This window comes from Saxophila tyrrhenica (genome assembly GCF_035928015.1).
Source record: "Saxophila tyrrhenica strain CCFEE 5935 chromosome Unknown scaffold_7, whole genome shotgun sequence".
Taxonomy (NCBI): Eukaryota; Fungi; Ascomycota; class Dothideomycetes; order Mycosphaerellales; family Extremaceae; genus Saxophila; species Saxophila tyrrhenica.
The window spans coordinates 700,442-712,739 of NW_027041739.1; the positions used below are offsets into that span (position 1 = coordinate 700,442).

The window sequence follows — 12,298 nt, forward strand, 5'->3', positions numbered from 1 at the left end:
TCTGGAACTGTGATGGTAGCGATTGCTTCGGAGCCACAGATCACCATGACTTTTTCTCATCTGCTCGGACTGTGCTGCTGATAGTCACTGGAGACATCCAGTGCTTATACCTTAGGCCAACCATGGATTGGTAAGATTAGGCTCACGACTTTGTCTCCTGCTGTGTCGTGCCGCGGACGTTCTCGAGCATCTCAACATCGTCCTTAGTCTCCGGTTCCTCATTTCTGTTTCCTTTGCCACCCGCTTCATCCAACGTGACGGCCACATCGTCGCCAAAGAGACGAGCGATCTCTTCCAGCGGGGTGTTCATTGTTTCGGGGAAGTAGAACTGGAGGCGGCGAGCATTAGCACGTCCGTGCTTATCGAATGGAAGAACCTCACGATCACACTTACATAAACGCCGAGGAGGAAAATGACATCCAAGAAGATGAAGACGAGGAAGTACTTCCAGCTGATACTCTCAATGGCAATCGGCGTAACCTGCACGAGGCAGATGATCCAGGCTACATCCTCGTCAGTATCGGTGTTGTACTACCAGGACTAAAGTTACTGACCCATCTTGATGCCAAACCCAAGTGCCATTCCCGTCGCTCTGATATCGGTCGGCAGTATCTCCGGGGGGTAGGTATACGCAAATGCGTTCATGATCCAGCCAAAGCCGCAAAGAAAGACGAACATGCTGAACACAGCCAAGGCACCAAGTGTCTCGCTCGTGTTGCCGCCGGCTTCAAAGCGGGCCCAGAAGATAACCAGCATGACGGAGCCGACGATGACGCCGGTGATTGAGATGAAGAACGACTTGCGGCGGCCCAGCTTGTCGAACAACGACGCGCCGATGATGGAGACAATTGTACCCGCCGTGCCCCAGACACCGACGAGGATCAAAGGCATCTTGCCGGTGAGGCCGAGCAGGGAGTAGAGAATGGTCTGGTAGTTTTGCAATGGGATGACGCCGGTTGCCTGTTGGAAGAACTGTACGCGAAAGATTATCAGCGATGTCTTTATGCGACAGTAGCCCGCCCGCGGCACAACTCACGTAGTAGAAGAGCGCTATGTACAGCCTCTTGCGGTACGATGGACGTGAGAAGATCGTCCACACGCCATAGTTGCCTTGTTCTCTTTCAAGCTGGATCTGGGACTCGATCTGGTTGAACTCGCGTTGGTAAAACGGAACGGCTTCGGCAGGTTCGTCTTTGTCTGAATTGCTGGCCCCAGGCTCGTGGTGGACGTCGGTGCCGTGGAGACGCTTCAGAATGGCGAGGGCCTCATCTGGTCGACCGTGGGCACTACATGAGGCAGAGGGATGGATGCCAGCGCATTAACCACGGAGAGCTCAGGCTTCAGTGAGAACTTACGCCAGCCATCGAGGAGATTCGGGCATCCAGATGGAGCCAACAAGCATGAGCACAGCGACCAGAAGTTGCAGTCCAAGGAAGACCCGAAACTTGACGTCGCCTGACAGGTATGAGATTCCTAGTCCTGGATGCCGTAGAACGAATCGTCAGCGATTGTTCAGCTGCTCAAGCGTAAGTTGCGACAGTCGACTCACCCATCCATTCAGTGATAGCATATGACACATTGACGTTGACACTGAGCTCCAGTCAGAAAACAGGGAACAGAATGCAAGGGAGTAGCGACTTGCCTGTACAAGCCGCCGACACGACCTCTGACGTGAGGAGGAGACATCTCGCTGGCGTAGAGCGGGCATAGCGCGAATATCAGTCCACAAGAAAAGCCACCAATGGCTCTTCCCGCCAACAGGACACCCAAGCCCTGTGCTCCAGTCTGCATTCCACATCCTAGCAGGCCTATAACGCATGCGAACCGAACGCTCCACAGCCGTCCAAAGCGGTCAGGTATCCTGTCGAACTTGAGCATTCGACTTTGTCATCACACAGCATCTGTCGCAGCTTACCAAAAGTTGGCGAGGCTACCGATGGTTTGGCCAGCATAGTACGAAGAACCAAGCGCTCCAAGGGTGACAGAGTTGAAGCCATAGTACTCAATAAACTCAGGGTAGGCAATGATCGAGGTCGTGAGGCCAGAATCATATCCATAGAAAAAGGCCCCAAAACAGGTGAAGATGATACACCAAAGGTTGTAACCGTTCATGTTGGCTAATCCTCAGTACCTGTGCGTTAGGAGATACGGCATCGTTGGTATGCGTGCGACCGACCAGGCTTTTGAAGCCATTGGAGTGCTTGGTGATTTGGAGCAGCCCTCGGTAGCGTTCCGGTGTCATATCTGGGGATATGCAGGCCAAGGAGAGAACCTCGGGAGGTTGCCTGTGAGGAGGTCAAGCATTGCTCAAGGCTTGGTATGGGTGGTGAAAAGAGGACGTCCAGTGGTGATCAGGGAGTCAAGCGTTAGAAGTGTCTCTATGTCAATCTGGAAAGCTCACCACGATTATCCGGTCGCGGCAGAGGGGGGTTCAGAGGCTATCAACTCCGGCATGATGTCCAACCAGGATCCAGTCTACTTGGTGCCACGGCACGGTTGGCAGTGTTGATCCTGCCCTTTCGCTTGTTCTGACGGTGTTCAACAGCTGTCTTGACACTAGTCCGGCTCCTGCACCTAATTCAGAGACACGAAGCGCAGAATATGGTGGATGTGATAGGGTCCTGAGTAGATGGAGAAAGAATGGAGTGCATTTGGGGTAACTTGGGGTTGGACAGCAGTTGTGGGGAAACTGATCAAGGGTGGGTGAACGGAGTCAGCAGCTGATGAACAAGCTGAGTTTGAAGGACTGCAATGGAGTTACGTTACTGTCCACGATTCTGCCTCTGAATGCGAGTGTAGCCAGCAACCACTTTCGCAGAAGCGGGCTGGAAGCCATACAGTCGTACACGCATGCATGCACCATGAGAACGACTGTCCACCCTCCTAGTGACCGCCAGTCTCACCATCGCCTTGCGGCAGAGCTGATCCTTCGCCGACTGCTTCACCGTTGCCAGCCTTCGCATCCTCTCCTAGCTCTTCATCCTCCTCCTCTTCGTCGGAAGAGTAGTCTTCTTCATCATGGTCGTCTTCGCTTGAGCAGTAGGCTCCGTACGACTCAGCATAATAGGAGTCGTCTTCGTCGCCGTAGTAGTCCTCAAAGTCGCCATACTCATAGTCTTCCTCGGTAAGGTCGCGCTTGAGTCCTTCCCAGATCGACTCTGGTGCCTCTTGTCCGCGCTTGAGGTAAGGCGGGATACGGATGAGCATGATGGCGCGACTGTACTTGATCGCCATGCTTGGGGAGTTGCCATACTGAGATTCGATTAGCCAGGTGCTCACTGACGGCAAAGGTCTAGCGACTCACCGTCATGTACGCCGTCTGCACCTCTCTGAACAGCTGCTGCTTGGGCTTGGCCTCCTCGCCCTCCTTCACCTTCTTCCTCTTGCCATCCCTCTCAGGGTTCAGCCAGGTCACCAGTCCATTGATGTCTTTGTAACCGAACTTCTTGCCACCAATCACCGCAGAACCGCTGCCGTCCTGTTTGAAGCCGGGGAAGGTGCGATCAACAAATTGCGACGGCCCGTCTTCGTCGTAGTCGAAATCGTGACTCATGGTTGCGACCACTTCGCATTTCAGACCGAGAGCGCGAGCTGTGTTGTAGACCGACATATCGGCGCCCTTGAGAGAGCTCGGCAGGAAGTTCTGGTGCTTGTTGGTATGAGCGTAGCTATGCGTCAGCCAGACGGCGAGCACGCGGCCTAGGAGAGTGTCAGTACAAGTGGTGGCGCTAATGGATTGAGACATCTTACCTCGCCTCAGGAATCCTGGGTTGTCCACTGCATCCTTCAAGCTCTGATACAAAGGAAGCTGTTGAGAGTCGAGCGCAGCTGCCGCTCCTGCCAGGTGTCCTATACCTCGGGTCACGTAGACGTTGTAGGTCAGGGTGATGCGATGTCCGGAGGTGACTTCGTACACCTCATGCTCGCAATCGCTGTAGAAGGCTGCCCACTTGACTTTTGCTTTGGCTGCGGTCTGGCTCTTAGCCGATGATGACCAGTCGAAGATCATCTCTTTACCAGCATTGCGCACAGCAAGCTCTCCACCTAGACATTCATGTCAGCGGTAGCGTACCCAGCTGTCAGAGGCTGGAACATACCTTTGTGAAGAGCAGGCAAGGAGACGACAAGACTGCCGATCTGGTTCTTGCTGCGTGGTGTATCCACATGCGCCTTGAACTTTCCCGCCGGAGCGCTGTAGACGTTGAGCTTGTACAACTCCGCCTGGAGTAGTGTCAGCACTGAGTCGAGGCACGTCGATCCACACAAGATACGAACCTTGATGCTGCGAGTGTGCTTCCCCTGAGCAGTCTGAGGGACCAACAACTGCGCAATCACATCCACAATACCAGCTTGATACGGGCAGAAGCTCGTCGTGAAGGCGTCCGCGTCGAGCTTGCCCGCTTTGCGATACCCTTCGTCCAGGACTTCTTCGCCACCGCGGCCGAAAGGCGCTGGCTGACAGGCGAGCACCAGCTGCTGCAAGTCTTCCGCTGACACGCCGTGGCGGGAGAAGGTTACGGTGATGCATTTGCTACTTTCGCCGAAACAGATCTGAATGTCTTTGGTCAGGTTGGCTCGTGGGGTGTTGCTGTTCTTCTTCGCCGGCTGCTGTGCATCGCTCTTGGTTGACGATTCAGCGGTTTTGGCAGCAGTGGCCTCATTCTCGCCGGGCGTAGCAGTGACGGTATGCTGACCAGACGTAGCATTGTCGGGACCTGTTGTTGCCGCCGACCCATCCTCTTAGACAGCCTCATGGGCCTCCTCGTCCTGGCCATCCTTGAGCTTCTTGAACGACAAACTCCCACCGCAGGCAAACGTAGCCGAGCGAGCATGAGTCTCCAACGACGAGCCGAGATCCCTCAGCAGCCTGTTCTCCACGATCTCGGCCAGAGACCTGACGTTCTTCTTCTCTTCAAAGTACTTTGCTCTCTCATCAGCACGATCCGCCTTCGCCTGAGCCTTCGCTGCAGCCCTCTCCGCCCTCGCTTGAGCACGAGCGGCTTTGTCGTCTTGGAGCGGTTGGTCCTCCATAGTGCAGTCAGGTGGCGATTTTCGGAATGGTATCGAGTCAAGGGGATGTATTCTTGCTGAGCGGATGGTGTAGCTGGACTGGTCAACGATATCGAGATTGCGCGATGAGAGGCCGAAGAGAAAAGTGTCGGTGAGCGCAGTGCACGTCACGTCAAGCAGAAGCAGGCAGACGTTCAGGGGTATGGATGTTTGTGTAACCGCCAAGCAATAGCGCAGAGTAGCATGGAGCAGTTCAACTCCCAGTCTCACCTTATCTGCGACCTACATGCATCCGACCGGACAGCCTCGTCAGCAAGTATTCTCCTATGCTCGTCTACCGAAGAACCACAGAGAAACCCTCGCTTCTGTAGGCACGGAGCGAAATATTGACAAGAGTACATTTGCAGTCTCTATTAGCAAGCTACCCCATCAAACCGATGCAAGAGTAGCAAAAACACTCGGGTATCTCACAGAAGCAATACGATCCATTCCGTCTCCATCACAGTCTCAAAACGCCGACGTAGCCGTGACACCGGCCGCTCGAATGCTCAGTCTCGCGCGGTAATAGTCCAGCCCAGTACAGCGCCGTGAATCCCTTTCAACCTTCCCATACCGACAGTCCCAGAACGCCTGTTCGTCGTCGTGCAACAAGTCTCTGATCGTACAGCCTTCCCATCACATCATAGTAAAGTCCACACATCCCAAGTCGGGGTCATAATACCCGTCCGCAAGGCCGGTCCTGATATCGTCCAGATCCATGTACGGAACCTCATACTCGTCATCGTCAGGATCATCCTCCACCATTTCGTCATCATCGTCCTCACCTTCGCCATCGTAACCCCGCGCATTGCTGCTCCCGCCAAACCAGTACTTCGCCCGCTTCGTCGCGCCCTCGCCGACGGAAATGCTGCTAGCCTTCCGTCGCTGGCCGCGTGAGAAGCCGAACAGCGCTGTGGGCGCGTTGACGGGACTGTGGCTGAGCACGCTCAAGCCGCGCAGGTAGAGGTAGCAGACGCGCTTCTTCTGCTTGTTGAAGAAGAAGTAGTGGATGCTCCAGAGCGCGCCTTCCTCACCATCAAAGGGGTCTCGGGCGGGCGAATAAGAGTACTTCTCGCACTGGCGCAGCGACATTTCCTTGTCGAGGACAGCCCACATTCGCGGGCTCCAGACGTCCGAACCGAAGCTGCTGCCAAAAGGCGGCGCCGCGTTTGCAAGCCGCGATGAGGGAGGTACGTGGTAGTAGGCTCCAGGGGCAAGGCTGTTGCGCGAGGGGCGGAGGTTTTGCATGGTCGAATCGAAGCGAAGCATGATCTTCTGGAGGCTCCTCTCCTTGTGGAAGTCGGAAGGGCGCAAGGTGTGCGAGAAGTCGTAATCTGGGTGCGAAGCGTTAAGCGTTGCGATCATATATGCGAAAGTGCGACGTGCCGATATCTTGCTAAGCGAGCCAAACGGCGAGTTTCGCGAGAGGTCGATGGATGGAGGGCCGAGTGAGCGCGCACGTACACTCGAGTGCCGGCGATCGCTGCCGTCACTCCTGCCGTCATCGCTGGCTGCGGGTCTGGGAGGCGGACTTAGCGACGCGGACAGGCGCACCAGAGACTCGTGTTGCGACTCAAGATCATTTTCGATGGTCTTGTAGAGCTTCTTGTCCTGCCCGGCGGCTTTTGTGGTGTAGACGTCACAGCCACCTATGACGTGCAGGTCTGGCTTTGAGAAGTTCAGTGCGTTCGTCACCGGCTGGAAGTCGCGGAGGGGGAGATACTGCATGACATTAGCGGATATTCAAGGTGGGGGAGAAGCGGAAAACTGCTGCACTGGTGAAAGCAAGCGCTTGCGGCAAACATTGAGGCAAGTCGCAGGCTCCAAGCGTGGCCAGCTCTCGGCAATCGCCTCACAGAGCCAGTCCACGCCTGTTACACCTCCCTGAAGCGCAGACAGTCCTTAGAATCGCAATTGACGTACCTTCATCTTTGCGACAGCGTACGAAGTCGTGCGCGGGTCTGCAAACTGCCTCTCTGACCTCAACTGCAAATGTGCGTTTCGCGACTCCTTATCGCGCCCGAACCTCTCTTCGGATTCCCGTCGACTCCTCAATTCTCGTCTTTCTCGATCGTAGAACTGCCTATGCCGCTCTCGCGATGCGATTTAATGCGCTCGTCGTGTAGTTGCTGTCGCCTAAACCACTCCCCTCAATCGGAAGCCGCTCGTCCACCCCAGCCGGGTGCGGAGGACGGTATACTAGACGCTCGCGCGTCTAGAAGGCAAGAGATTCGATGCGTGATGGCATTTTTGGTATCGTCGGTGTGCGCGTAGTGGTGGTGGTAGAGGTGAGGTTGTTGTGCTGACGACGGTGAAGGTGCGACGTTGCGCCCGTCTCTAGATGCGGAGTCGAGGCCAAGGTCCAGTCTTGGCGGGAAAACATCACGTGAGCTCACCTGGATCCAGTAGCCGACCAATCATGACTGAGCGCGCAGCACGAGGGATCGTGTCCTTCCTCCGCAGGATGGAAGCAATGATCGAGCTCTCCTTTGCTGGGGGCAACCAACGCCTTCGACGACTCGCTGCACGAGGTGCTGTGGAGAGCCATTGTGGCTGTTGGCGCGACGTCCATCAACAGCTCCGGACAGCGGCATCACGATATCACGAAACTTGATCAGCGCGTGTCAGCGTACGGAATCACTGGACATGGACAAGGAGATACCTCATTGCAGCCAAAACAACTCGAGCGCTCCACCGAAGTCGAACGGACCTGCTGGTTAGTCCTGGTATCGCGCGGACTGGACATCTTCATGTATGCTGCACTAGAGATGATAGGCTAAGCTTAGCAAGCAAGTTCACTGGGACGGCGGGCTGATGACATGTACCTTTGCAGTTCCGCCTTGAGCGCATCATCCTCAACGTTGTGTGGTAGTCAGCGGCAGCAAATGGTAAGGGAAGACCGGCCTTTGGAAAACAGACGCAAAGATGTCGAGTGTCAATGTTCATTTGTATTTTGAGTGGTAGGCAGAACATGCCTTGTATCCCTGCCTAATGCGAGGGCACTCGGTACAACAACCCAGCAGGCTTCAAAAACAACAGCCATTCTGCAGAGGGTATCATAGTATAACATTCATGTTCCAATAGACGCCATACGCCATGCATTGGAGGCACACCCTTCCCTGCCGTTGCGCGGCAAGTACTAAGCGGCCAGACAACTCCTGAGGTCGACGGTGCCGGTATGCACCGTCGTCACGCGAGGCCGACCTTGCGGAGGTTCTCAACGGTTTCGTCGGAGGACTGTTTTGCAAGACATGCTCGTCAGCTCGCAAGCCAGGTTCGAGGCAGCACACGAGACGAGGTGAGGTGCAGAAGTGGGAAGAACATGCTGTTCAGCCGATCCTGGTCACAGCGTCCTCTTCGACCTGAGCAGGCAGAAGACTCGAATCAGCGGGTGATGATACAAAAGGAAGCGCGCACCTCTCATGACAGTGTGAGGCGTGACACGCTCACTACACGTGGCTTCCCGTCAGACTGCTGTCTTCACTCACCTCCATGTCCTCAAGCCCATCCTGCGCACCGATCACTCTCAGCACGTTCTTCTTCGAGCTCTCTTGCATTTCGCCAGCCAGCAGCAGCTCGTCGAGGATGAAGTAGGCTTTCTGAAAGTTGAAGATGATGTCGAGTTCGCAGACGTTGCCGTAGTATTTGTCCATCTGTTCGACGTAGCGGTGCACGATTTCGAGGGTGATGAGTTCGTTGTCAGTCGTGTCGGTGGCGGCGATGAAGAAGAGGGAGGCGTAGCGGCGGTAGACTACTTTGGTGTCTGGAGGAAGGCATGACTGTGAGTGTGTGAAGAAGAAGAGGTTGGTTGAGATTGAGGTGTAAGAAAATGCCAATGAAGCCACGGTGCGGATGTACCGCAGCGCGGTGGGTGACCACCTACCTTTGTACTCGAGAAAGTTGCACATGCGTGTCCGACGAGCCAGCACGAGCTGCGAGACATCTTTGATGATCTTTGCCTTCTCCTTGGGCGAGAGGGTGGTGAACCATTTGGCCAGACGCTGATGCAGCCGCGATATTAGCCCTGGTGTAGGCGATTAAGCTGAGGAGGTGAGAACATACCACTTTGCCCTGCCGCGAGAGCAGGATGAGGTATCTATGGTGTGTCAACTCCTTGTCCGCTCATATGACACTGTCTTCAGGGGGTGGTGTACCTGATGGCCATGGTGGTGGATGAGGAGGAAGAGGAGTGGAAAGGTGGTGCCAAGGTGAAGAGGTTTGGAAATTGCCGGCTACAAAAAGTCCACCTGTGCCCCACTTGGGAAGGTGACAGACACGATGGATACATGTATGTAATCGCGCTGGCCGGGTATAACTCCTCTTCAGCCTCTCCGTCTCCTTCCTCTTGCTATGTCCTGGGTATATACCTTGACACAAACTACATTCGCCACCTCACACCCGAGGTCACTGGCCTCGACAGACATTCTAAACCAACACGACTGATCGGTCTTCTTGCCCACCATGAAACTCATCCTCTCTACCTCCAACCTGCTGGACGCCGGCTCGTCCATCCGCCGCGACCCTACACAAAAGTCCAACGCCGAGCTCGTATCTTCCTTCCGCGCAAATTTCGCCGCCCACTCCCACCCTCAGACCAACGGCAGCAGCAGCAATGGCGTGTCCAAACAGCCACCCTCGCGGACGAACTACAAAGCCTGGACCCACATGGCTCCCGATGGTCGGCAGGAACTCGAGTGCCCGAAGCTCGACTTTGAGCACTCGGCTTTGCAAGAAGAGCGCGAGCAGTACGATATTACTGTGAAGCTCTTCTACTTGCCTGGAGCACCCACAGAAAACCGCGCCACGCAGACGAAGGAGGCGGTGAAGCTGGTGTTGAAGGAGCTGCACATGCCTTCAATCGACCTACTGATCATCTCGTTCCCCGGTATCTACTTCGATGAAGAGGAGGACTGTCCAGACAAGATATCCACGCGAGGGCCTGTGGAAGCTGAGCCTGAGCCGCTGGAGAGCCAGATCGAGACGTGGAAGACATTGGAGGCGTTGCATGAGGAGGGCGTGGTGAAGAAGCTTGGGATTGCGGAGTTTGGGCACGACCGGCTGGTGTCGTTTCTGGAGAGGACGACTATCCGGCCGAGCGTGGACCAGATCAATCTGCGAGATTGCTGTAGTGTCCCGAAAAAGCTATTGGTGCTAGCGAAGTCGAGAGGCATTGAGCTGCTGGTTCATAACGATTCTTCCAATGTGCTGCCACGAGGGACTTTGAGGGAGCTACTTGGGCCTGGCGATGAAGGCGCTGGGGTACTGGCGGAGCCGACAAAGACAGGGGAGAAAAGGAAGAGCTTGCATGGGGAGCAGGTGAAGAACGGCGACGCGGATGGTGAAGGACTAAAGGGAGAAGTGCAGCCGCTTTGGGTGGTGAAATATACGGCTGTCGTGAAGAATCGAGGCGTGGTGGAGAACAAGGGATACTTTGCTGTGGCGGAGCTGTCGGGTTGAGGGATGAATGCATCCAACAAGCCGAGCAAAGCAGACCTAGCTCATGTCATACAAGCTTGAGTCGAGAGAGAAGCGATGGACAAACATCCGACGACTACATCCGAGAACGACTCACTGCTTGGATCCGAGAAAGACCGACCAGCTTCCTGAACGGCATTGCCAGCAGCCTCCGAACTTCCAAGACTGCTGCAGACACTGATCCGTGGCCAGGCTCGTGGAGTTAATCCACCTGGATCATAATATGACCATACGGCCAATCAACGCCTCACCCACCAACACTGGGCGACCGCCACAAGCCCGAGAGTCTGGCGCAAAGACCTGCCAAAACGTCTACAGCCACCAGGTCCCTCGAGCTCTTGGAACGCCAGTATCACCACACGCAAGATGGAGAGCACTATATGGATGAACAGTGCTTGACCTCGCGATATGCAGGATGTGAATACAGTACAGATACAATACAAACCTACAGATACAAGGCTCGCCCTTTGCTTGCTACACTCTCTTCCACATTTTTTACTCTTCCGGTTTGTAAAGGACGAAAGATAGCCGACGCTCTGCCAACGCCTTCCAGAAAACTGCCCTCCGAATTCTTGGGAGCGTGTCTTGTTGATCCTCTGCCCCGGATCTTCTCCAGAACTCCAGCCTTTTGCGCCAGGTGGGGCAGGATGTGACGCAAAGCGGGATGTCAGATGGACAAAACTATTGAACTCTTAACACATCGAGTAGCCCTGTTGGTAAAGACGTCGACATCACTCATAGGAAACCCATCTCGTGAAGTCGCAGACATGGGCTACGAAGCAACCATCCAGTTCACCCTCGACACAATATGTTAGACTCCCCCCCTCGCGATTGAACGAACATATGCTAACCTCAACCCGTCCTCCAGGTCCTTGGTAAGCTCTCACCAACACCTCGTAGCCCTCAAAGCGGAACCATCATACTCACCCTCCCAGGACCTACCTCGCCAAACGCCGTCTCGAAACCGCCCTCTCCCAACTCCCCGCCTCCAGCCCCGTAACCTTCACCACCCTCTACAAACCCTACCAACTCTACCCCGAAGCCTCCGAAGCCGGCGAAGACAAATACGCCTGGTACCAGCGCTCCCGCTATCCATCCGACGAACAAATGAAGAAATACACCGTCTTGATGAGCGCGTACGGCGCAGCGGAGGGCATCGACTTCAAATTCGGCGGTCTGGTCGCTAATACGCTGCACGCGCATCGCCTGATACAGCATCTGCAGTCGACTGCGGGGCCGGACGTGGCGGATAAGGTGGTGAGGAGTTTGTATAAGCAGTATTTTGAGGAGGAGCGGCATCCGAGTTCCGAGGAGACGTTGATGAGGGCGGCGATGGAGGCTGGGGTGGGTGAGGAGGACGCGAGGAGGGTGGTGGAGGATAAGGAGGTGGGGCTGCAGGAGACGAAGGAGGGTTTGCGGGAGGCGGTGGGGAATCAGGTTGATAGTGTGCCCAGGGTTGTGATGGAGGGGAGGAGGAGGGACATTGAGTTAGAGGGGGCGAAGACGGTGGAGGAGTATGTGACTGCGCTGAATAAGATTGTCAAGGAGAGTTCGTGAGGGCATCAATGGCGGGATGGAGGAGTGTTGGGAGCGTGCGTGCTGTCCACGACGATTCGTTGGTGTCGATGCCGCTTGCAATGATATCCACGGAGAGACGGCCACGATGACAACGAAAGGTCTCGTCTCAGGATTCTGGTTGGCCCGATCTATGGCCTGAATTTTCCATATTCTCGAATCGGCCTCTCCTCGTGGACTACCCCCACCCACAAGTCTT

General features: G+C 55.3%; 6 protein-coding genes across 6 annotated transcripts; 2 read left to right on the plus strand and 4 right to left on the minus strand.

The window, feature by feature from the left end:
* Window positions 1-142: 142 nt before the first annotated feature.
* LTR77_004981 (uncharacterized protein) lies at window positions 143-2,112 on the minus strand (the record flags this gene model as incomplete). Its single annotated transcript, XM_064802231.1, has 8 exons — window positions 143-328; window positions 394-503; window positions 555-972; window positions 1,037-1,286; window positions 1,356-1,479; window positions 1,550-1,595; window positions 1,639-1,861; window positions 1,916-2,112. The coding sequence occupies 8 exons, from the start codon at window positions 2,110-2,112 to the stop codon at window positions 143-145; spliced, it is 1,554 nt and encodes a 517-aa protein (XP_064659592.1).
* Window positions 2,113-2,883: 771 nt separating this feature from the next.
* On the minus strand, window positions 2,884-5,031 carry LTR77_004982 (uncharacterized protein; the record flags this gene model as incomplete). The annotated part of the gene is made up of 6 exons (XM_064802232.1): window positions 2,884-3,252; window positions 3,305-3,699; window positions 3,751-4,044; window positions 4,098-4,221; window positions 4,276-4,689; window positions 4,747-5,031. 6 exons carry the CDS (start codon window positions 5,029-5,031, stop codon window positions 2,884-2,886), a joined length of 1,881 nt encoding a protein of 626 aa, XP_064659593.1.
* Window positions 5,032-5,685: 654 nt separating this feature from the next.
* MAF1 (RNA polymerase III-inhibiting protein maf1) lies at window positions 5,686-6,978 on the minus strand (the record flags this gene model as incomplete). Its single annotated transcript, XM_064802233.1, has 2 exons — window positions 5,686-6,771; window positions 6,973-6,978. The coding sequence occupies 2 exons, from the start codon at window positions 6,976-6,978 to the stop codon at window positions 5,686-5,688; spliced, it is 1,092 nt and encodes a 363-aa protein (XP_064659594.1).
* Window positions 6,979-8,498: 1,520 nt separating this feature from the next.
* VAS2 (AP-1 adaptor complex sigma subunit Aps1) lies at window positions 8,499-9,214 on the minus strand (the record flags this gene model as incomplete). Its single annotated transcript, XM_064802234.1, has 4 exons — window positions 8,499-8,812; window positions 8,933-9,050; window positions 9,112-9,145; window positions 9,204-9,214. The coding sequence occupies 4 exons, from the start codon at window positions 9,212-9,214 to the stop codon at window positions 8,499-8,501; spliced, it is 477 nt and encodes a 158-aa protein (XP_064659595.1).
* A 296-nt stretch (window positions 9,215-9,510) lies between these two features.
* On the plus strand, window positions 9,511-10,506 carry LTR77_004985 (uncharacterized protein; the record flags this gene model as incomplete). The annotated part of the gene is made up of 1 exon (XM_064802235.1): window positions 9,511-10,506. One exon carries the CDS (start codon window positions 9,511-9,513, stop codon window positions 10,504-10,506), a length of 996 nt encoding a protein of 331 aa, XP_064659596.1.
* A 785-nt stretch (window positions 10,507-11,291) lies between these two features.
* Window positions 11,292-12,081, plus strand: LTR77_004986 (uncharacterized protein; the record flags this gene model as incomplete). The annotated part of the gene is made up of 3 exons (XM_064802236.1): window positions 11,292-11,334; window positions 11,393-11,399; window positions 11,460-12,081. 3 exons carry the CDS (start codon window positions 11,292-11,294, stop codon window positions 12,079-12,081), a joined length of 672 nt encoding a protein of 223 aa, XP_064659597.1.
* Between the last annotated feature and the right edge of the window lie 217 nt (window positions 12,082-12,298).